Source organism: Drosophila montana, unplaced genomic scaffold (genome assembly GCF_035044405.1).
Source record: "Drosophila montana isolate Dmon_TW-CO22-7 unplaced genomic scaffold, ASM3504440v1 contig_1505_1, whole genome shotgun sequence".
Lineage (NCBI taxonomy): Eukaryota > Metazoa > Arthropoda > Insecta > Diptera > Drosophilidae > Drosophila > Drosophila montana.
Genome location: NW_026996452.1, coordinates 5,076,714 through 5,101,950, shown reverse-complemented (window position 1 = coordinate 5,101,950; position 25,237 = coordinate 5,076,714). Strand labels below are relative to the sequence as shown.

The window sequence follows — 25,237 nt, the reverse complement described above, 5'->3', positions numbered from 1 at the left end:
TGTATATTCGATAGATTATTTGATATTTGATTATCGATATATCGATTCATTCAATGTTGGTTTAACCATCGATAACAATCTCATATTAATTGAATAAATGAAAAAATGTTTCCTTATAAGGAACAAATTTATTTCTGGCATACGGTAAAGATTTGTAAATTTATCAAGAACACCTCAGACGATTGAGATTTATTGATGGCTTTTATGGGCCTTTTGCAAAATTGCGCAACTAACCGCAAGAAGTTAATTGCGACAATCGATAAAAGTCAAAAGGATCTGCTGTATTAATCGATGGCATTTATCGAGCATTTAAGCTGGCTTTAAAAGGACTGCCGAGTGCTTAATTGACAACAATTAATTTCGAGTAATGCGTACAACAATTGTTGATTGAATGCGGCGTCGAGTAGTTCGTGTTCCGATTCCGGAACTGCTGCAGTTCATTTATCAATGTCAATTTTAAAGCCAATTTTAAAATGTTGTGCCACAAAATTTAATAACATTGACTCCTTGCCACTTTGTTGTTCTCGTGCTGCCAGCAACTGTTGTTGTTGTTGTTCTTGTTGCATGAGCACGTGCTGTTTGTTTTGTTGTAGGGCATCCTTTACCCTCTCTCTCTCTCTCTTTACCCTCGCACTCTCCTTGTCCTTATCGTCAGCTCTAGTCGCTTGGCTGTGGTTCAAGAAACTCACAAGTGACACTTGCACGAAAGATAAATGCGAACGTAACTTTTGCCATCAAATGTTGCCAATCTATGCGCAACTCCTTCTGTGTCCTTCGTCCTGCATCCTGCTTCCTGCCACCTGCAGCGACTGTTCCTCTCTCTCTTTCTGCTAAGCCATGGCTGTGCCTTCGTTGAAGCCTCCTGCACAGCGACAATCCCTCAACCGGTTTGGCTGCATTTGGACTCTGGTCCCTTTACCTTTTCGTTCATGCAGCACTTGGGTCAGGCCAGGACAAGGACAGTCGTCCTTTTTGCCTCCCTGTTGCGCGTCAAGTGTTCGACAAAGGAGGAAGTCACATTTACTTACTGATTTATGGGCGCATCCGTTTTGCCAGCGTTTTATCTGTTAACTTTTCGGCGCAATCACCAAAAAATACTTTCAACCTGAACTCCCCATATTAGTTGCTCTGTGGTTATTTCCCCAGGCAATGGCCAGCAATGCCCGACAACGACTCGTTAATCAATGACACTACGTTTATCTTTAACGTCTGCCCATAAATTTCACACTACAAAATTGCAAATCTTTGACAGACAACACACACACGCACACACACAGCCACACCTCCGGCTACACCCCCAAAAATTTGTTTTGGGTAAAGGGATTTTCAGTTTAGTCAGCTATTTTCCCAGAGTTGGCATATTTAAAACTTGCCTTCAAACTTGTCAGTTAGGGTATTTAGCTGAGCAATTTATTGCAGTATTCGTAGAAATTTAAGTTGAGATTGGCTAAATTATATGAACGTGTTTTTATAGGAAAATAAGTTTAAATTGGTTTAAATGTGAATACCTATTTGATTATTTAAATTAATCGGTATATTCTTCTGTGTACAGCAAGAAAAAAAACTTTTTCTATAGATTTATGAAGCTATTTCATAGCTTTTCTTTATACAGATATCGTGACGAAAACTGAGTGAGTAAATTGTTGTTATTATTATCATTATTAATTTCATTGTTTTATTATTTATCAGGGTTCAATATGCAATATAGAACTTAAAAATATTATTATTTTTTAAAATAATGATTATTAATGGATAATATTATTCTTAATTTTATTATTATTATCATTAATTTTCTTATATGATTACTTATTGCTATTAGTATAATATAAAAATATGTATTCTCTTTGAATTTTAAGTAGGTGTATGAAAAAACTGGATATATTATTAAGCGAATTTTCAGTTTTCCATGTCTATCAAGGGCATTCAATCTTCTGCAATATTTTTCCTACCTTCTGCCTTACTAATTTGATTAAAAAGTAAGTTCAATTTGGCGAACTCCTCTCTACAGCACTCGAGTGCCAGTGCTCACATGGGTCTCAAAGGCAGACAGAAATTCATTTGCATTTGGCTAAATAATTTAGCAAATATATTTACCCCTTTGCTTGTTTCGAGTGGCCTCCGGATAGGTTGAAATTAAAGACAAACCGCCAGGGCTGGCAAACCGAACCGGAAGTGGTCCGAGCTAGGATTTCAATAATCATATTGTTATTTTTATGTGGCAAAAAGTTGAAAAAAGACTGCTTGGAGGGGTATATGGTTGTTTGTGGAGCATTTAAGATAAACATAATTTGTTGGAGCACAACAAATGAAGCTCTTCTCACTGTTTACCAGGCAATATTTTGATTTAATTTACCGTGTGATACGGTCGCCCGGGACCACGGGGCCCACAGGGCGTATACGCAATGAGTTCCAAGGGATTTTCTCGTTTGGTTTGCCGACTGCGTCGTCAGCCAGCTAATTAATATTAAATCCGTTCGGTTGAACGGCATTGAAATGCCAAAAGCAAACAGTTCGAGTTTGTCCAGCCTAAGCAGACCCCCCTCTCCCCCCCTCACGGGCCAAAGGCGTGACGGGTTAAGGTCGGGTGAGGGTCGGTTGATTTGTTTCTGTGCCATGTCGCGTTTTATTCAATGTGTGTAATTATTTTACGGCTGTGTAAGTTCTGGACATGGACATGAACTTGGCCAGGACGATTGCGTGCCAAAGTATTTAAGCCCATTATGGAGTGGGCGTGGCGGCTAGTACGTGCTCTGAATGTGCTCTAATGAGAGAGGCGTTGGAATAAATTTGTATTAAACGCATGTAGCCGACACATAATTCATATAAATTATATTTACTATTTAAATTTAAGTATTATATACATCGCTCTCACACACGCACACGCACACAAACACACACACACACACACAATTACATTCGCATTACGCATACGCCGCGTGTGCCCCAAATGACACACATGCGTAATTACAATTGATGCTGATTACTATGCAAATCACAGGCCGTACGAAAACTAATTAAAATGTTTATTAACTTTGCAATTATCGCACCTTTACCTACGTGATTTCAAACACTGAAGATAGATGTGCATTTGACAGTCAGTTGTCAACTTGTCAGACTCGAGTGTTAGTCAAATGGTTATTAACAACAATTTTGTGATATTTTTAATAATAATTATGCGTAATGTTACATGTAACTGTGTTTGTATTCCATATGAGCTATCAATTTGTTTAAATATTTCAAGTGACTGTTACATTTAAAGATATTAGAGAAAATAATAAAATATACATTCCTCAATCAGAGTCTAAAATATATGTTCCCTTTAAATTTGTTTATTCTTTTCGTAGTCAAGTACTTAATGCCATTAAATTATAATTATAATATCAATTTGAAAATATGTTAAAATACTCATGGCTCTTTAACATACTGTTCGGCTGCTGTTTGTGCATATTTAAATAAAATAATGCCAATTTGAATAGGGCTTAAAATATTGATGAACGAATATGTCGCATATGGCAGCATTCTAACAAAAGCTATTGTCTCATTTACATACTGAAAAAATAAACACAAATTACTAAAATGTAAATTTTCACTTTTAATAACTTCATTTTTATATAGGTAAACTTTTATTCCGATATATTGTATTCATTTTCGTAATCAATTTAATTTGGCTGACTTTATACTAAAACAGTTATCAAGTCTAGGGTCGACCTTTTAAATGTCATGCCAAAGGCAGAGGCGCAGCTGCCGCAACGCCTACCAAAACGCTCCGCTAATAGATAGGTGCGATCCTTGTGCCTTTCCAGCAGCTCCTTCGAGCCCGAAGGCGTTAAGTGGATATGCAGCAGCTCAGCCAGCAAGCCGCTTTCATGGCCCAAAGGCAGCGCCGCGTGCTCGCAGATCAGACGCAGCAGGCAGCTGTGTCCAGGCAGGCTCACGCTCTGTAAAACCATCTCAATGCCACGATAGAATATCTCGCGATAAACTGAACCCAAGTGAAATTCTTCTTTATTGCTGCTTCTGTACGTTATTGGCTCTGGCTTTAGATAGATGCGTGTAATCTCCGTCGCATTGTTGGACAGAAAGTACTGCATCCGGAGCGCATAGCCAGAGACAACAGACTCAATGGCGCAGAGAAAAAAGTTCTCTTCATCTAATATTTCAAATTAACAAACAAAATTTCTATATTTGTTCAGCTACCATCTTTAACCTAAAGCTAAGTATCAAACCAATTTGAGCAGTCAAATCGCGACAGGCATTTCAATATTTGGATATGGAATTATGGCTAATGTTTTAAGCATACATTAAAAGTGCGTATTGGTAGAATAGAAATCCACAATCCACTTAATTTTGGCTAGACAATATGTATTTGCTATAACTAATCTTTTGCTTGTATTTCTAAAGTTGGCCACAGACGCTGCTGTCTCTTATTATTTGTCATCTGTCATCGATAAATATATATTTTATTATTTGTTTTATAAGACTGTCTGATGTAAGGTGGCTCTTGATGATCTGTTTAGCTATAAGGAACTGCTGCCTCTGGGCTTATTGCCGATCCTTAACACCCTGCATTTGCAGGGTTCGATTTCATTTGAATACAAAATATATCACAATTCTATACAAATTTACCCGCTCTTAACTTACAGCAACACTGTAACCAGTTGCATGGGAGAACTTGGACATTTGCGGCCATAGGCAGCCGCACAGTTGGCGCCACGTTTGCCAAAACGTTCCGCCACCAAATACTCGCGATCGGTGTGCTGAGCATAGTGATCCGTGGAGCTGGAAGGAGTCAGGACAATGTGCAGCAGCTCAGCCAGCAAACCACTTTCGTGGCTCAGAGGCAGCGCCGCGTGCTCACAGATCACGCGCAGCAGGCAGCTGCGTCCCGGCAGATTCATGTTCTGTAAAACCATCTCGATGCCACGATAGATGACCCAGCGATACATGAAAGCCATGTTGGGTGGCTCTTCCATAGCTGCCATATTCTTTCTGGCCGTTATGGGCTGCGGCTTCATGTAGACTCTGGTGATCTCGTCCGCATTGGTGGGCAGAAAGTATTCCGTCTTCAGCACATAGCCCGAGGTGACCGACTCGAAATGCAAATCTTCCACTGGGATGCCGATGCCGCCAATGAACTGGACACGCGTCGGGGCGGTAGCTGGAAATATCAGCGATCTGCTGAAGCGTTTCAGGTGATCAACTTGATAGCTACTCAAGCTGCTGGCCAGTGTAAAGGCTGTCAAATAATAGCACACGAAAATTGCTCTCAACATGACAGCAGAGCCTCTATACGGTCCAAGATATAATGTAGAACTGAGCCATGTGAGGTATTCAAGAATTCTCACACCTGCCAGTTACTTTCTTTGCTTGCACAGTGGGGCGGGGAGAAGGTACTTAAATCAGTTCAATTAGCAACCACTTGACAGTTTGTGACTCGGTCAACCAGTCAAATCGTTGATCTACTTAAAAACCATTTCACTAAAACTCACAATAATGTGACAAAGGGTTTCATAAATGGGGTTTTGTAAGAGAATTAACATTGCATGTGTTAAACGTTCTCTATAAGAAAGAAATGGTAAATATGTTTTTTTGAAGCGTGTCTTTGTTTACCAAACTGAAAGTACAATATGATTGGAATTTTTATGGGATCAAAACAAGACAAAGCAGGCTTTAAGTATAACTAAATAGATTTGCAAAGGAAAAAAACTCTGTTGAAATATATAATTAGCTTTATTTGGTTACTAAATAAATTTAATCCAAGTATGATATTCCTTTATTTCTTTTGATATTCCTTTATTTCTTTCCCTTTATCCCAAAATTACCTATTGTTTACCGAACTGAAAGTACAATATTTATTGTGTACTTGATCATGATACGTCTAAAGCTAATGATTGGAATTTTTATGGGATCAAAACAAGACAAAGCAGGCTTTAAGTATAACTAAATAGATTTGCAAAGGCAAAAAACTCTGTTGAAATATATAATTAGCTTTATTTGGTTACTAAATAAATTTAATCAAAGTATGATATTCCTTTATTTCTTATGACATTCCTTTATTTCTTTCCCTTTATCCCAAAATTGTTTATTGTATTGTATATTGTATTGTATTTTGTTTACTGTATATTGTTTACCGAACTGAAAGTACAATATTTATTGTGTACTTGATCATGATACGTCTAAAGCTAATAATTGGAATTTTTATGGGATCAAAACAAGACTAAGCAGGCTTTAAGTATAATTAAATAGATTTGCGAAGGAAAAATAATTAAGCTGAAATATTTAATTAACTTTATTTAGTTACTAAATATATTTAATCCAAGTATGATATTCCTTTATTCCAAAATTATTATAGTTCAGCTATTTTCTTCACTTAACTCTAATATTTAATGGGATTTGTTGTAATTAATTATTATATAAATATGACATAAAATATTTTTAGCCTTGCAAGCTTGCAGCAAACAAGATCTATTTATATGCGCAAACTTTTGAGACTGACTGTCTCAAGAGGCTCGGCTTGAGCCAGCTTTTTTGTTCTGCTTTAAATTTTCAGGTGTTTTCGCTTGATTCGCGCAGATTTGCAGCTTCATGTGCTTAGCTGTTGCCAACTGTAAATAGGTCTTGCGACCCGTATTACAGCCAACAGTAACTCGACCCACACAATTACGTCTAGTCCCCGCCCCAACAGCCCCCCAATCTGCTCTCAATGGTTAAATAAAGCGTACAAATGCACGAGCCAAAGGATCTCGAAATGTATACATCTTGGAAATTGTATAAAATGTGTGCGAGCATTGGCATTAAAACACTAAGCGCCAAGCTCAGCGTGTGGGATGACTATACCGTCAGGATTCTACTCCTTTTTCTTTATTTTTATTTTATTTTTTTTGAGGATTGCAAAGGAGTGCAGAGAAGTGCGGAAGTTATGCCGACAACGACTTGAGTAAGTTAAGTGAATTGCTGTTGCATCAAGAAGTGCAAAGGAAATGCGCCACGAGGCAGGAATGGAACTGAGAATGGGGCAGAGATTAAAGAGCAGCATGGAATGGAAAGCGGAATACAAGAAAGCGTCCAGCTCTAGGACGACATAAGGACGACGCATAAAAATAGATGACGTTTAAGTGAACGGCGGTAAATGCATTTCTGCAGAGCCAACTTTCGACAGGACACAGAATATGTATGTAGATATAGGCGGCTATTTATTAAATAAGCGAAACAGAAGCTGTAATGCTGCACGGTCTTCATGAATCATCTTTGCGATGCACGTATAGAGGAAATCATAAAGAGACTTTTAAATGAAAACACTTAAAGGCTTTTCTTTAAAATACATATTTGTGTAAAAGCAGCGGAAATGAAAATTTAAAGTCTGATTGAAGATTATAAGTTGTTTTAATAGGTTTAAGCTAGCTCGTTTAGAGATATAAACATTTTATTTTTCTTTATTTTACCAACATAGAATAAACAAGTTGAAAGAAAAAGGAAAATCTTAGCAGGTTGTCTGCTGTTCTATTTTAAGAAGCCTACTTTAGAATCAAAGCTTGCTGTTGTCTGGTCAGTCAGGCGAAGCCAAAACTCGTTGTGAATTATAACGTCTTTAGCGAGAAAAGCGCACAAAGTTGCCGACTACTTTCTGTGCGTATTTAATTTTTTATTTTTTTTTATTGCTATGAAAGATGTATGAACATTATTTCTTCTATTAATTGATATCCTCAAAGATATCCTACATCAAATATTTAGATCAATAGGCCATTTGCTTGCCTAATTTATTTAAGTATTGTTCATAGCCAAATTATGTTCATCTAATTTTATATATCAGTAATCAGTATTTGCCCTAATTGGATGCATAAACAGGCAATGCGCCAAACTGAATGCCGAATGAAAATTCGCATATTTGTAATTCGGCAAACCAAAATTGGAGACCAACTTTGGCAAAAGCCGAGCAACAATATTGGACGAGGCGAAACTTTAGCTGCAGCACTTTGAACTTGGCTTGCAAGTGGCAAGTGGCAAGTGGCATGCGGCATGTGGAACATTTTATGTGGCCCTTTAGACTCCAAGAGTTTGCCGGCGGGCCAAAGTTTGCACAGTGGGCTCAGCTCGGCGTATGCAAATTGCAATTTGAATGGCATCCAAATGTCCAAAGGCAGCGAGTCCTGTCAAAATAACTAAAGACTCGGAAAGTTGACAAAATCAATTAAACTGCAAATGGGCAATTGCCGCAAAGTAATTGATGAGCCATTGACAGTTGTTGCAACAACAGCTTCAAAACTGCATCCAACTTGGGGCAAGACTAAGACAAGCGTGCTTTAGTTGGGTGTGCCCGACTAGAAGACGCCCTGCACGCAGCACCGAGCTGCTGTATCGACAAAGTATGAGGCTGAGCAAAGTACACAAGAGTTTCAATTTGATCAAATGTGAAGAGAGATCAAATATGAAGCTTAAGGTTTTATAGTTTCTGTGGTCGTGGATATATGATAAACTTAATACAATAAATGCCTGTTACATACATTTGAACAAAACCAGAATACCTTCCTGTTACCCCTATCGCTACAGGGTATAATGATGAAAACGTTTAAGAAACTGCAATACTCAAGCAGTTAAGGTTTAATGTGTGTGTGCAAAAGTGTCGTTGTGTGTGTGCGTGTGTGTGTGTGTGCGTGTGGGTGTGTGAGTGTGTGCCTAGCCGCATCTTGACCTCATAGTTGCCTTTAGAATTGCCACTTGCTGGCACATATGAGGCATAAATCCTTTTGCAACGTCTGGCAAATAAATGTATCTTGTGCACATTTAGTTGGAGTGGAAGATGTTGATTAGGGGAAGAGAGCAGATACTGGGGGTTAGTTGCAATTCTACGAAATGTAATGAGTTAAATTATTATGCAAACGAAGTCTCTGTGAATGTGCACACACGTAAACAAAACACTTAGAAATGTGTGCCGGGGACAAGCAGCACAGGCAACTTATGCAGAAGACGATGATGATTCAGATGATTAAGATGATGATGATAATGTGGCTGTTGATGATTTTGATGAAGCAGCAGCTGTTGCACTTAGGGCAAGTGTCCTTTAAAGCACTCGCAATGCCGACAACGAGCACCTTATAACATTTCCTCACTCAACCCCCGCCTCAGACCCCCCGCCTGCCAACAACCACCTACCTCCATTCAAAGCAACCCCAAACAATGCCTTGCACGCATATTATTCATGGCATTCTGCATCATATAATTGGGTTGCTTCACATTTCAAAGCACATGAAAAGTTGAATGATATTAAAGACCGATTCGATTGACTGTTTGATTGCGTCGAGATGCAGGTGGGCAGGTGGGCAGCCGTTCAAATGATGGGCATTGACAAAAAAGCCAATTTGCGGAGAAATATACAATGTGAAATTTCTATTGACAAAATGTTGTCAAGCATCAACAAACACTGTAGTTGGCCCATTAAACTGAGAACTTATACATTGCTTAGAGGAAATTGAGGACATTGTGATGTATAATTGGCAATTGAAGATTCATTCTATTCTAGCTGGTCAACTTAGAGGGCACTCAATAAATTGGAAACAAGCTAATGGACTGCAGGCGAAAAACTATATTTAAAGATTTGTAGGAATAGTTTGAAGCGGATAGATTGTCGCTGCTACTTTCGATAAAGTATGCGGGTCTGCTCGACTTTAAACCTTCCAACCTTACAAATTATAATTGATTTGTATTTATTGTACTTTTTAAACCTATTTTGTAAAACATGACCATAGTTAAATGACTCTGAATTTGAAAATATTCCGGCAAAAACAAAAAGTATGTGGCTACAGGGTATAATATCCTGTTAAGTACAGGGTATATACATTGAAATTTGAAACCTCGTTTGTGCAGACTTAATGGACTTGCCACTGGCAAGCACCCGACTAGATTAAGCCCGGCATTAGCACCAGCTCCTTGACCTCAAGAGCCTGAAGCCATGGCAAACGCATTTGAGAGCTCATTAATTATGTAGTCGATTGTCAGGCATTCATGTGGCTAAGCCTGATAAATGCAACACTTTCATCAACCAAAAGAATACTCAGCCGACTTATGTATGTATTTAAATATATAATATATTAAATATAAAAGCAATTAAGCCGGCGACATTCAAAATGCGAGGCATGCATATAAATATATATCTACACCCGAACAAAAATGCGCTTCAAAGTTCAAGAATTAGTTGAATATAATTCCTGTCGTTTTTAATATTCAAGTACATTTCGCTTAAATTAAGTAATTTCAAAATGAAAATGATTCAAAAAACCATTTAAATAAATATTCTCAAAAGCCATATAATTACGCAATTATGTTCTTAACTTAGAAATTTGGAAACTATAAAAGTGATTTAAAATAAAACTAAATTCTTGTGTGCTTTAATATATATTTAGCCAATATTAATGCTCATATATTTAAACGTGTAAGCCAAATGTGTGTGTGCTTATGTGTGTGTGTGTATGTGTGTGTGTGTGTGTGTGTGTGTTGTGCAGGATAATAATTTTCTGGGATCTGCTGCCTGCCCTGCCTGTGGCAAATAGTACTCGTATCCTTGAGCATTTAAGCGCCGTTCATTTATCACACATTTCTCATTTGCCTTTCTCTCTCTCTCTCTCTCTCTCTCATTTTCTGTCTCTCTCACGCACTCAAGTCGAGCCAAAATTAATATGCGAAAATAAATTATCAAGCCAAATGAGCAGCGTGTTTTTCGCCAACAAGGTTTTGCACCAAAAATAGGCTGGTGGACGCTGGATAACCCAGGGGGCGTGGTGGGGGATGTGCTGTGTGTGTGTAAAGATGCCTACAAAAAGGCATTCCATTTGCACGCATGTTTGACCACATGGAATGCGTTTGGAGGCCTTTTCAGCTTCATCAGCCACAGCATTAAACATCATTTGTTATGCGATTTTACGGAGAGCAACGTCAGCAACTAACTGGCCAATAGGCCGGACGAGCCTGGTTTGAGGAGTCCTAGGGCGAGTGGGGCAGAAGAAGGTAATAGGTCAGGCGGCAGTAGTCACAGCTTTAAATGGCCAACAAATAATGTACACCCAGTCATACAAAGCTTACTAAAAAAACAGAAATTGCAAATCTTCGTGGAGCATAAAGACTTTCAATTACTCTTTTCTTTTTTACAGCAGCAATGAGACTTTCTATTTATATGTTTAGTCATAATCACTCACTTTATATTTAAAGAAGTATACTCAATAATGCTAATTTCTTAAATAATAACGCTTTAAGAATTTATTGTCCTCAAGTAATTACAATTAAATATCATTTTTATTAGAATTGCTTTGGAATTTATATTTAAGGAACTTAATTACTAAAATAAATAAAATTAATTGATAAATAAATTATGACAATAATTAATTTGATAATTACTTTTCATTTTTTATTTGTATGGCAACAATTACTTGAGTAATGCAACTACTCATGCAATTTAATTTTAAATACACAATAAAAACTGTTAATTTTTGTAATTTGTAATTGACTTAAAATTATGAATCATACTCATATAGTATTTGCAGAGCATTCTGTAGCCAAGAACAGATCACATTGAAGCTAAAATAGCCCGAATGCGTGTCTGGCTAATGCCAGCCGGACCTTTGTACACGCATTTGTAGGGTAATTGAAAGTTGGCCAACTGTGAACGACAGCTCTGAAATTGGATAGGGATATGTTTGAGCCACCTCTCTCTCCGCTCACCCTCCCACAACTAAAAGCTAACCCCTGCGCAGAGCTCGTGCATTATGGGGACTCTGCTTAACGGCTTGAAAAACGATAAAATTCAACTAGGCTCACAGCTGGGCAACAGCTTAAAGAAACTTTCTGTTCAAGTATTAAGTAGTATTTAAGAAACTTTAAAGAAGCCAACGCCAACGCCAACACCCAAAAGAAAACCCCAGCACGAGACACAGGCACACATGCTATTTTGGGCGAATAATCTGGCAACGTAATGAGCCTAATTTGGGCGCATTCATTTGGAAAATTAAAAATTAAATTGCTCTTGTCTCGCTGTTTTCTCATCATGAAAATATTGTTACAATCTGTTGTAATAAATCTCATTAACGTGCGACAGACAACAAAATGTAATGGCAAAGAGAAAAACGCGCTGACATTCGTTTGTGCCTGAAGAAACTCAAAAGGACTTGCTCAATTTTTGGTTTCAAGTATCAAAAGAGAAAAAAAATGATGTGTAGCTAAAATGCAATCTAGTCGTGCAGCCAGACTTGGTGATACCCTGGAAACAAGCTACGCTACATATGTTTCTAAATATTAATAAAAGCTATAACTTTTATATGTATATAAATATTCAAAGAATGTAAGTATTTTATATGGTAAACAAAGTTTTTTGTCTTACATTTTTAATTTATCCAAGATGTGATAGTCAATAATTATCGATTTTATAATCGATACTTATCGATTGTATAATCGACACTTATCGATTTTATAATCGATACTTATCGATTTGATAATTATTAAAAAATAATTTGATTTGCATGCGACACAATCGAAAAACGGGCAGACAGACGTTCTTTATACACTTACTCCTCATCTGATTGTTACATACTATCGCCAAAATTCGTTACACCCATTTCTAATTATTCTCTGTGTTTGCTGGATATACAATATAATTTTATTTGCATGGAGTGTTTGGCTGTTTTTCTTAGAATCACATTTCAACAATGTTTGATAATATAAAAATATAATTTCATAAATGCGCAAAAGTGTTTCTGAACAAGGTCTTGCATTTGTTGTTGTTTGCGTTAGTCTCTGTAATAATGGCAGTAGTAGAAATATTTAAGTTGCAACTGAGCTCTTTATTTTATTTTAACTCATCTGAACCAATCCTCACTTTCAGTACTCCTTAAGTTGTTATATGATAACAATCAAATGTTTAAATAAATTTTATATGCAAACCGCACTCAAAACTCAGCCCGGCCCGTCGGACTATTACTAAAACCCAAATATGATGAGTCATCGATGATGCGTTGATAAAATAATTGTGTAAGAGTTAAATGTATTCCAAAGATATCGCATATTTATGTATATTTTTTTATATCTAAACCAAGTGGCTTTTCATCGCAAAGCATTTGCATAGCTCGAGGAAAAGTTGGGAAAAAAGGTATCGCAGACAATTCGCTTATGGCAAATGCAGGTTTGAAATTGTATTTTATCGGCAGCCAGATGCTTGGCAACAAATATGGCCCGTAAATATACACAATAACCGGAAAGCAATTGCTTCACGCCATTCGAGCCGCTGAAATATTAGCCTCGTTTGCCCGGCGGCCCAACCGGCGGAGGACCAGTTGGTATCCGTATGTCCCGAACCCCTCCCCTCCCTCGATCCGGTTAAGGTAGATTTTCTTTTCATTTTCCTCTTTTTTTTGTTACACTGATTGAATATGGCCAGACATCTGGTCGGGATGGGAAGTTAAAGTGAGGCAAAAAGAGGTATTGAAGATTTTGCGCACGAATTGTTAAAATAAATACTTAAATGTTCAGCAGCAGCTTCTTCAAATTTATGTTTGCATGCACTCTGTAAGCCTGGCATAAGCTGGATATCTTAAATTTAAGCAGGTAATTGAGAAGGGAACTCGCAGATCAATGCTGATTGGGAATACTTATGTTATGTAGTTATTTACATTCAGAAATATGACAAAAGATAAGGAAATGCAAGGCGAGGGGGGAAATGTTAAAAAGAGTTTGCTCTTGGATGAATAATAAATATCCGTTCAAGGCCAGTTGTACAGAATTCCATCGCAAATGTGAAAAACATTTTGAAAATCGGGCAGATTTTTCTCTACGTAAAATCCATCTCCTGGGTGGAAAAGGGGGATATAAGGTTGAAAGGGCGAAACTTAAAGTTTGTATAATATGTTTTCTTAAGTAAAAGGTACTCCAAGTTAAATCAACTGTGGCGCTTCACATTTAAAAAAAGTGTTCTTCAATTCCGCACCTCTATGCGATTCTCATGAAACTAAGTAAGACTTGCAAGTTTTAATACTATGATTTTAAGTGTTTTTTTTTTAACAAGTGTTGCCAAAAGATTATTTAATGGATTACTTATAGATGCCAATCAGATAATCATGCTTGTGTATTCACATTTATTTATAGCTATATTTTATATTCAAAGTCTATCTCTTAGTTAAACTCATCAAGCAACGCCGTCTAATAATACCAGTTCGTATTAAATAATTGCTTTACCATTACCAATTTATTTTGCAACTAAGCACGTTTACCGTACCACGCACCCGCATCAATCATCAACTGTTTGGCCAAATGAGACTTCAAAGCCATAAACCCATCAACAGCTTGAAGCAAGCGGCTAACACGGCACTTGCCTCAACCAGCTCAAATATTGACGGCTCATCCACACACACATAATTGAGCCAGCGTTCAGCGCACTCAAAGAAAACACTCTAACACATCGTTTTTTTTTATACTCTATTCACACAGTGAAAGAGGGCATATTTGTTGCTCGCCAGTCGACACCGCGGTAACTCACAGATTAAATTTTGCGATTCATCAACCGAATAACCAAGAAAACTTATTTGTAACAGTTTTTGGTCGATGGGCACAGAGTATTGCGCAGTCGGTTTTACTTGATTGCAGTGGTCATGTGCTTTCTTTTTTTGAGGTTGAGTTTGGTTGAGTATTTGGTCAATAGGTTTTTGGCTTTTTGGGCAGTAATAAACTTTTTGCAGGCTCACAATGCATGCCCAGCCGCAACCTCATCCTCATGCTCCTGCTCATCCTCACTCTCCGGCTGTGTCCGCCTCCAATTAGAGTTGTGCTGATTTGGCGTACTTAGCAAACGGCACGCCTCGCTGCCCGCCCTCTCCCATCCCCATAATGGTGGTGTTAGGCTGATTCGGTTTAGCTCGGTTTGGACTGCCTGTTGTTGAAAACCCATTAAGATCATGCTCCATTAATTGAGTACTAATGAAAACGCCAGTCCCGGCCAGACCCGGCCAGACCAGACCAGGGCATACGTACTTGTAACTGGGCGTGTCTGATGCCGCATCGAAGGCGGGGTGGGTGTCAAAATTGTGCATGTTCCAAATGGTTTTTGGCTACTGTAACCGCCGTCGGGGTAACAAATTAAGTTACACTTGCAGAACGCCAAACGAATCGTGGTCAGAGAGGAATGCTGAAACACAGCACTATGAGTAGCCATAGAAATGGGCATGGGAATGAAAATGGAAACGGTGGAAATGGAAAATGGGGTAGGCAATTTGCCAGAAATTTTTCCGACTACACAGAGAATAAAATATGCATGGCTATGTTTGCAGTTTCGATGGGACTTTGTCGCGAGCAGCTCTCGCCCCGACACACGCCCGCCGATTGGATGGATACGTAATTGTAATTAGCGTTGAAACGAATCAGCCGCACAAAGAAACCATCGGGATGAGGCCGGGAAATGTTTGTATTAGCTGTGGGTGTGAAATTGGCACAGCGCTTAAATTGTTCTAAGTGGGTTAACACAGCCGATAAGGGGCATATGAAATGAGTCAGGATCGTACTGTCGATAATATGAAACAATTTTTCCTTTTTGGTAACAGGAATGAAAAAGTGCGAAGGGCGAGTTATATATAGAACGATTGATTTATTTGCTTTTTCAATAATTTATGGCTCAGTTCTTGGATTTTTGTTGATGAAACATAAAAAAACCCATCAAGTTTCTTTGAAGCCGGTTTGCTTTTAAGAAAATATCGAAAAGTTAAGGCTGACTAAATAAATGATTGGAAATTGATTTGAGAATGTTGTTTAGGTTTAAAAATCCGAAAAATTGTTTGTTGTGGACAGGAGGAAGGGAGGTATACGTTATTTTTATTATACAAATTACATGAGTTCAACTATTGATAATTTCTAAAGTTTATTTTAAATTATAATAAAAACCTTTGCATAAATCAAGCTACTTACATACCCATTGAATTTTCCACATATATATATATTCTAACAAAAACTTCTTAAAGTATCTTTTTTATCGAATCTTGTCCCTGAGCGGGCAATACAAAAGCAGCCACACTAAATGCACAAAACGTTCCTTACAAAAGGGGATTAAAATGATGTTGGTGGCTGCTGCACTTAACCAAAACGCAATAAATCAAAACACCTGGCAGGCTACTTATAAACTCTGCCAACAACAAAAAAACAATGGCGCGAAAAGAGCAGCAAGTGAAACAAAAGCGAAATCAAAAGTTTTGCTACGGGCAAAATCTAGAGAAAAGGCTAAGTAAGAAACAAACGGAGGGCAACAGCAACAGCAATAACGACAACAACAAACTTCCAGGTAATACAACAATAACAACAGGTGTTCGACACAGTTTCTATCAGCCACACACACACACACACAGAACACACACAGCACGCGCTTAGCAAATGAACATTTTATGTTGCCTACTTTTAAGCGCCGCCTTCTCACGTACCACACGGCGTATGCGTGCTGCGTGAAACATCTTTTGTCTTCAATCCGCATTTTTTAAAGTTGCATTTCAGGTAGAAAAATACAAAAAGAATAAGAAATAAAAAAAAAAAACAAAAACAAAAACAGAGCAACTGCGATAATGCCGCATCAAAAGTGAAAAACTTTAAAGCTGTAAAGTTTTGTTGCACAAAACTTGGCTCACACCTTTTGTGGCTTTGGGGTTGTGTGTGAGAAACGCAGTTATAAACTTGCAGCCGCAATTCAATTAAAACTTCACTGTAACACACACACAGTTGCATCTTAAGCAACACTGGGATGAAATGCCAAGTCTCTGACTCCAGCTGTCGCCATATGTAAACAAACGCCGCCGAACGCTGGCAAAAGAGCAGCGCACACAGCCGGCATCCTGTGCATCCTTCGGCAACCAGTTCCTGCATTTTATCCGCGCCGACGCATTTGCCAGGACCGCAACGCAGTATAAAACCAGCTGCCTCAAAGTATTTGCCAAGCAGTTGGCTCGCGGCGCGTTCACCGAATGCCACAAAACTTGGCCAAGAGCGGAGTTGGCAAGAGAGTCAGTTGGACAACTTGTAGATGTTGATTTCGTGCCCAAAAAGTGTAAAGTTTTCGTGGCCAAATTGACTCAATTAAAAGCTACTCAAATATATTAAAAATAAAAAAAAAAATCAAAACTCTTTCAACTCCAATCAGGCAATTTCAACTTGCAACAGTTTGTGGCTCGTTTTAGTTATTGGATTGCAGCATGTTGCGATTTGCAATTAAGTAAACTGTAATTGGTTTTTGATTGTGGTTACGTGAAATTTAATTGGCTTGGCAATTAGCTGGGCAATCAAACTATTTAATGAAATACTGTGAAATGCGCACAATAATTACAAAGCCATCAGTTTCATGTTAGTTTGTGGCTTGCCAATTATGTAACTAAATTTAATTGCGTCAATAAATATAAATAATACATTTTAAAAACACTTCAAACTAATTAAACTTGCTTGAATAAACCTGTTCATTAATTAATTCAATTAACTAATTGCTCAAAATGTCATTAATATTTGATTTTATATAATTACCATTCTCATTACATATTTATTATTTCAAAATTATTTAGAAATTGAAAAAGCTTAACAAAATTCAAATATCTTTTTTCACCACCGTAATATTTCAATTTTAACTAAAAAAGTCGGTACTTTTATTGAATATTCAATTTTTGTTTTAACATCATAAATAAACAGTTCTTTTTCCTTTTTGCAGTTAAATAAATATTTTCCCAGTGCTAAAGCCAAAGCAAAAACTTGTGAAACTATTTATTAAACTTAATTTAAATGAATGACTGCCAAATTTTAATAGAATAAATTACGGCGTGAATTATTCAAGCATAAATGGCAATATGCACAAACTACAAAGAACGACCATAAACATTTAATTAAAACTTTCAGATTAAACGGCAGAAACTCTGTAAGAATACAAATTTATCTATGTGAACCTATTTAATCTATTAGATACAGTTTTTCATTGACTCTGTGTTTCTTCGAGCGGAAAATTCAAGGTGTGAGCAGCTTTAAAGAGATTTGCAACCAAAAATAATTATTACGAATATTCGCCACAATAAATAAGACTCCAATTTAGTGAGTGTATTTGATGTATGTGTCCACTACAGACATTTGCTAATCTTATTTATAAGCAATTCCAACTGAGTGCCGAAATTGGTTATGATGGATACTTAACAGCCACGTGGATAGATCAGCTAAAAATAGGTAGGTATTAGGTATTAATAACGGTGAGTAATAGTAATTAATACCTAAGGAAAACTACAATACACAGATACATTTTTAATCTTAAGATGGTTATTTGCTTAATTTTTTATCCAACTGTATCTTAAGACTTTTCGTCGGCTATAATCATTTGTGAATTATAATGATTAACTCATATTCTATGCTTTTTGGCTGCTTAGTTCAAATTCTTCAACGATATATCAAATTTTAATTTAAATATCAACTTGGCTTTTATAAGAATAAATGATATACTTGTTTATCATACTTTAAAACAGCTTTTCCGAAACACATAAAAATTGTAAACAGAGCGAGGGCTAAGAACGGAAAAGACAAAGAACCCACAAAATATATATTTAACTCTGGGCTGTCTTTGCTCCCTTATAAAGCTGGCTGCTTTGTAGATTGATTTATGCGCTTGTATGTTTGTATGTGGCTCTGGGCGGATGTGTGTGGGGCAGAAATATGCTGCAAAGGACACATGTGCCGCATTGTGCATAATTGAATATGGGGCAGCTTGTTTTAAGGCATTTACAGTCGCAATTGTTTCTATAAAACACAACAGCGAAAATCTCGCATTGTTAATGGCAATGGGGCAAATGACAAAAGCATCCAACCACTTGCTGTTCAGAAATAAAAAGAGAAATCGCCAGAGAATATACAAAGATAGAAGAGGTAACAGGTTAATGTGCAAAGTTTTGCAGCGATGGCGCTGAATATTCCACGGTTTGTATATGTAAAATGCAATAAAATTAATGTATACATAAAGATAATGTAGAATGAATATAATGTGTTTGTGTGTGTGTGTGTGTGTGTGACTGTGTGGCTCAATAGTGCCCGCATCATTGTGGCATTCTGATCTATGGTAATTTGCAAGTTAAATGTCCTTAGCGATAATGTTCATAATTTACGAGCAAGAGCAATACAGGAGCGGAATTGACACTAAGCGAGCAGTTGGGCGCTAGTGTGAATGGGGCTGTTGTTATGCTGTCATATGCTCCTCCAATTTTATTTATTCATTAATTCAAAATGCATTTGTGGTATATATCTCACATATCACGACATATCTCCGCCATTCTACATACGACATGTCTCCGCGTGAAATTGGAGGAGTCCGAATGCGGAGGAGATTGCGAAGATTTCATCCAATCGATCTCTCAGATCGGTTTATGTAAACACCCTACCCTAGTATATTTTTTATAGTTGGACCTAATAATTTAATTTAATTTAATTTAAGTTGTTCCCAAAGTAACAGTAAAATTGAAATGAATCAAACAAAATGTAAGAAACCGCGCGAAATTATGGCGCTTCTAAATGTCGAGATATGTCGATTTTAGATCTCGGCAGAGATATGTCGCTTTAAGATGACATAATCTCGCCATGGTTAACGGCGGAGTTATGTCTTATCTAAACGTAGAAATGTAAATATTAATTTGAACTTTCTGTTAAGTTTTTCTGGTAAAGCCCCCTTACCGCTCCTGAACTTCAAGCGCATAATGCCCATGGCATTGAGGGGATGCAGAAAGAGGGGAACAGCAGTAGAAGGGCTATAGGTCTTATACCAGCATTATAATTATCATCTGCACAGCGAGCAGCACTAAGTGCTGAGAGCAAAGAAGCTTTTCCTTCAACCGGGCGGCAGCACTTTCACCTATAAAGTTCGCTTTTGATGTGCTCATTAAACCATGAATGAGGCCACTTAAATCGCACGGGTTAACTGCCAGCGTTTATGCCGTGGCTACTGCCACTGATTATCAGCCAGCAAATAAGTATTTGTAGAGGCGCCTAATCACAGCCGAAAATTAAAAGCCCGCCCAATTAGTAAATAAGGCGCTTGGTTTTTAATTAATTGCTCAGGCGAGACAGAAGGAATTAAATGTGCGAATAGAAGGCGAAGAGGGGTTTAATAATCTTGTAAGCAAAGATACTTGTTTTGCTTGAACAGCTTTTTGAACTTGAAAAATCTTGAATCTGATAATTATTAATTTCATATATAAGTTCTCAGTCGGCATTCTAATTTTGTTCAAATCTGAATAGAGAAAAACCTTTCTAACAGCTCATTTCTCAAAATAATTCGACATTTTTGGTAAACGTTTGTTTTAAAGAATTATTTCTTCAATTCACAAATAAATATACGAATAAATTATAATTAGAAAATATATTCAAACAGATAATTGATTAAATTCGCATGAAAATGATTATGACACGAGTGCTGCATATCTCATAGTCTATCATATCCAGCTGCTAATAAGCATTTTTTTTTTGCATATCAATAATACTCGCAGCAGGTGTATATTTTATATACTCGCAGCGGGCTTTGCCGCATGAAGCCCTTTTTGTCTGTTAACCATGTTGATATTGTCTGAGATTAGGATTTTAAAATTAATTGTGCGCATAAATTTGCCGGAATGCGCTGCGGACCGAGGGCCAGATTCAACATCCTTTCAGTTTCCGGTGCCAGGGCATTTGGTTAATGGAGCACACAACCTTTTGGCCTTTTGTTGTTGTTGCTGTTTGCTGATGGGGGCCATAAATTGACTTTCGTCTCAAATGACTTTGCATAAACAAAAGCTGAAAATTGAAATATATATTCGACGTCTGTGACTAACTTATTTGTTTAGTTGTTAAGTGGATTTACGTAAAATCATTATTTTTGAAATTGGCATCAGAATAAAGTAATTTGGATGCGTGATGAATGCTGGAATTAGTGCAAGTTCCTTTGGGCCAATAATCTTCAATAATAATTCAATGGATTTTAATATCGAAATAAGCTCAATCGTTTTTGAGTTCATCAATAAAAGTAAATAGCTTAAGTAATAGGTCCAAAATTTAGCTCATTAGCTGGGTAAATATTTAGATAATCAGCTTAATAAAGTTCTAGTACCTAAAAGCTTTGAGCTTTGAATAGGTCAGAATATTTATTTATTATAAAGTTTGGCTACGATTATTTATTTAACTAAAAGCTAACACATTTCAAGAGAAACATTTCAAACTGGATAAACAGCAGCTCTGCAGAGACTCTTTAAATTCTACAACATTTTACAGCACTGGCTTTTTAAATGGAGTACAAATAAGTATATATGCTCTTCGGTGATTATATTATCATTGTCATGCCGAGACAGATGCGTAAAGCTGTTGCTGTGTTGTCTAAGTGTATAAAAAGTAGAAGACGCACGAGATATAAATCAATAAAATCGGAATTTAATATAGCCACAATACGTGGCTCGACAAAAAGAGAAGAAGAAATGAGAGAAAAGTTTAGAAAGTGCGGTAGGTCGAACTTTAAATACCCTTGCACAAATATCTAAGTATGTACAGCTAACTGAATTTCAAATAGTAATCAGAAGAGTCCCTTCAATTTGTTCTCTATAGATTTTAGACACGGATTTTAAATAAATATACGTATATATATATATCGCTATCGTGAGCCTAATTTTCAACCTTAGCCCAGGTTCAAATCTTTGTTCGCAGCAATTTTTGTTAAATTAAGTAAAATAATTCCGGTATTTATATGAACATATGTTTCTTTATCGATATTTGTTTAATAAATAAGAAGAAATAAAGAAGAGGTTGGGTTTGCGCTAGTTGGGTTTAATTTTGGATAAAAGAATCTGGGTATTTGTGCAATTTAATATGCTAACTTATATGATTGTATTAATTTTAATACAATTGCTCAATTTACACAATAGGCGCTTAGCTTATAAGTATTATTTTAATAACTTACTAATTTTTAACGAAAAAACTCCTGCTGCATGAGACAACGAATGTGCTCTATGGTAGGGCATACGCGCAGTGCAAGGCAGGCGAACAAAATGTTATGCAGGAATTTTTGCGTTCATTGATAAAGTTCGTCGGCAAACAAGGGAATCAACGCAACCCAACCCAACCCAACCCCATCCTGTCACTCGTCTCCTCGCCCCGGTCCATGGCAGTTGGCTCAATTGTGTTGGGTGCAAAATAATTTACATATTATGAGAGCTGGCAAAAAAAAAAAATAGTAGAGAGTACGGAAAAACTGCACGAGTGCGTGGCAAATGGCGGGGAACGGGCAAATAGGAACCACTCGATTGAATGGCAGTCGCTGCTGTCGCCTGACAATGGTTGCGGACACCTATCAACTACTTGGATGTCCTTTTTTTTTATCATCTCTATGGCATGTGGAATATGCGACACTAAAATGGAGCTCTTTCTTTCGACAAATCTGTATGGCATATGGGTTGGCAATTGGTTATTTTATAGCAGTTTTTATTGTGGTTTCAGTGCGGATAGAGAAAGCGCAGAAAGCATTATTTATGCCAAGCAGAGGACACGAATATCTCTTTGCCGTAATCCGCATAATGGTGGGCCCCAGATTACGGCCCAGCGAATGTCTGGCTCTTTGAGGTGACGCTATAAAATTAATTTTAAAACATTTCCAGCTTAATCATTCGTGCTGATAAAAGGCGACAGTTGTCCCCAAGGATAATTGCGTATGCGTGTGGCACACACAAGCAACTCAGAGAGAGAGAGAGGGAGAGAAGGAGAGAGGGGAAGAGAAAGAAACGAGGATGCCATGTCGAAACGACTACATCCAGGGGCATTTAAGGCATAATTTGTGCACAAAATATATTTGCTGGCTTATGCAGAAAATTTGCCTCCCAAAAATGAACCCAACTTTGAACCACCGACCGCCAACAGCCCAGTGGCAATTCTCTCTGCGCCACTTGTAGAACTTTACAAAAAACGTGCGGCGCTTTTCAACTCTGGCCGGGCGTACGAGTGGGCGGCTATCAGTTTTACGAGTCCTTTGAGAGTCGTACTTGTTAAATTTTCGACCCGTCGCTCCACCCTGTTGGGATTCAGGTTCGGGTGTCGGGGGAACCGCTCGAAACATGCCAGAGATTTGCGTTTGGCAACTGGCTTTTGATATTCAATCATGTCGAGCATTGCTAACGAAACGCACAACTTACCCGGACACACACACACACAGCCGGACAAACGTACACACACACCGATTGGGAGACATTCGACTGGCCTTCAATTTATTTGTAATAATGGTCTCTCATTTTTAAATGTGGCCTTTTTTGCTTTAGCTATTTTTTTTATTTTTATTTTTTTTATTTATTGTCTGTTTTGCCTTTTATTATTCAATCGCAAACGAAATGGATTTTCTTTTTTTAATTTTATTTTTTTTAAAGAACCCATTTCATTGAAAACTGAAATGATTCCATGATTTTTTACGGATCAACAGCTGGTCCCATATCAAACTGATTGAGGCAAAAAAGTTTCCTAGAAAATGAAAAGTTTTTACTAAATATATTTAATTTGAAAAATGGCATTTGATTGATAAATAGAAAAAGCATTTCTTTTTTTTTTGGGGGGGAAAATCGTTACAAATGTGAGAAAAAGTGCTAATAAATGGCGTGTATTTATACATAACTTATCAAAAAAGGTTACACAACTAAAAAAGCGAAATTTAAAAAATTGAAATTCATTTAACATTCCTCCGCGAACTGTTTTAAGTTTTATTTTCCTTTGTTATTCATGTTCACCTTTTATATTTTTTGTAAATCTGTTTCTACTAATGTTAACTTTAGTTCCAAAAATTGGACTGGATCTATGCGGTTATATTTTAATTTAAATTGCCTACTCTCTGAATTCGGAAGCATTTTACTTTGCACATTCGAATCAAATTGTGAGTAAGGATTCAAAAATTAAATGCGACATATGCATTTAGAATTCTATCCATTGGAAATTCCATCTCTTAAGCCTTATAACCGGTTTATTTGGTATTCAACTGCTTTTAACCGATTGCTTGTCAGTTTTGTGGAAAAAAAGTTCAACAACGAAATAAAAGTGACTACTAGGGGCAACGGAAAAATAAAACCAAAAACAAAAACAATAACAATTACACTGATTGCCGCCCCCGGAGACTGTGCTGAAAGTTGAAAGTGAACTGACGAATGGTCACGAAATGGAAAATGCCATCAGAGCCCCTAGACCGTAACTCGGTCGCTTCTACGGTAGACTTGACCGAGTTAACATATGACAGTATACATCTACGATCGCATTGAATATGATCCTGAATCGAGTCGTCATAGCCATGCCGTCTTTTATCGTATCATATAGATACAGATATCATATAGATTTTAGGTTTTGTTATTTTTCTCAAATATAGTTTAAGCTCTCTTGATTCAAAAATGTATATATATCTATATTATATATATATATACTACTGTACAGATTTAATAGTAACCATATGTAAACTTGGTCGAAAATTGAGTTCTACAAAAACTTTGTTCAGCTGGGAAAGTATGCAAGGGTGTACAATATTCGGCTATTCTGGCCATTGTTCTGATGATTCTTGTTTTTTTGTATTTCTTTGTTTTACTGGAACTGGCAATGCCATAAAACAATTGAGAGCTCAATTTTGCACGGCCGGTGGGTTTTATTTTACATAACTCCTTCTGTTCGAGAAAAAAGGATGCGCCTGCAGCGCAGGATATGCACATTGCGAATGATTTCAGTGCCAGTCGTAACTTTGTTAGTCCCGCACACACACACGCACACACAGTCCGCCAAGGGGCAACGGCCAACATTTATCTGGCAAAATGTTTTGCTCTGCCATTACTCGCATTGTTTCTGCCAGCAGCAGGATGTGCTGCCCGGATAAGGATGGTGGCGAGCTAGAGGGGAATGCAGCGCTTATGTGCGTAAAAATTCTATTTGATTATTGCACGTTTATGTTGGCGAAGAATGGACCAGGAGCCAGCAGCCAGCAGCCTGGACAATGCATGGCCATTGAAGCTCGTTTACTACTGCCCGGCTTAGAGAGCTACGAAATAGCTAAAATATTTATTCGAAATATTTATTTCCTGCAGCAGGATACGAAAGTAAATGCATTGACTTTGATGGCGCAGCCCCCACCCCCCTCTTTAAAGAGGGGCACCCTATCAACTCGTGTGCTGACCAAAGAAAATATCTTAAATGGACTGCATCAAAGGATTGCGTTTAATTATTTCTGTGGTCTGTGCGGGGA

The 25,237-nt window shown here is 37.4% G+C and overlaps 2 protein-coding genes across 4 annotated transcripts in view; one reads left to right on the top strand and one right to left on the bottom strand.

Moving 5' to 3' along the window:
• The window catches only part of LOC135438256 (uncharacterized), a 78,830-nt gene that overhangs the window by 45,200 nt on the left and 8,393 nt on the right, over positions 1 to 25,237 (top strand). The window contains exons 1-2 of one of the 3 annotated variants that reach the window (XM_064696507.1): positions 16,989 to 17,053; positions 17,887 to 18,204. The exons of 1 other annotated variant lie outside the window; for it this stretch is intronic. The gene's annotated coding sequence lies outside the window, so the exon portion shown is untranslated. Of the gene's footprint in view, positions 1 to 16,988; positions 17,054 to 17,173; positions 17,347 to 17,886; positions 18,205 to 25,237 lie in introns of those variants that run through there. One more of the 3 variants, XM_064696525.1, reaches the window with a different exon arrangement.
• LOC135434760 (uncharacterized) lies at positions 4,623 to 5,308 on the bottom strand. The gene has a single exon (XM_064691442.1). The coding sequence runs from the start codon at positions 5,271 to 5,273 to the stop codon at positions 4,638 to 4,640; it is 636 nt and encodes a 211-aa protein (XP_064547512.1). The 5' UTR covers positions 5,274 to 5,308; the 3' UTR covers positions 4,623 to 4,637.

Bases quoted from the DNA above. Each gene is read 5' to 3' on its own strand.
- LOC135434760 (XM_064691442.1), bottom strand. From the start codon at position 5,273: ATGTTGAGAGCAATTTTCGTGTGCTATTATTTGACAGCCTTTACACTG.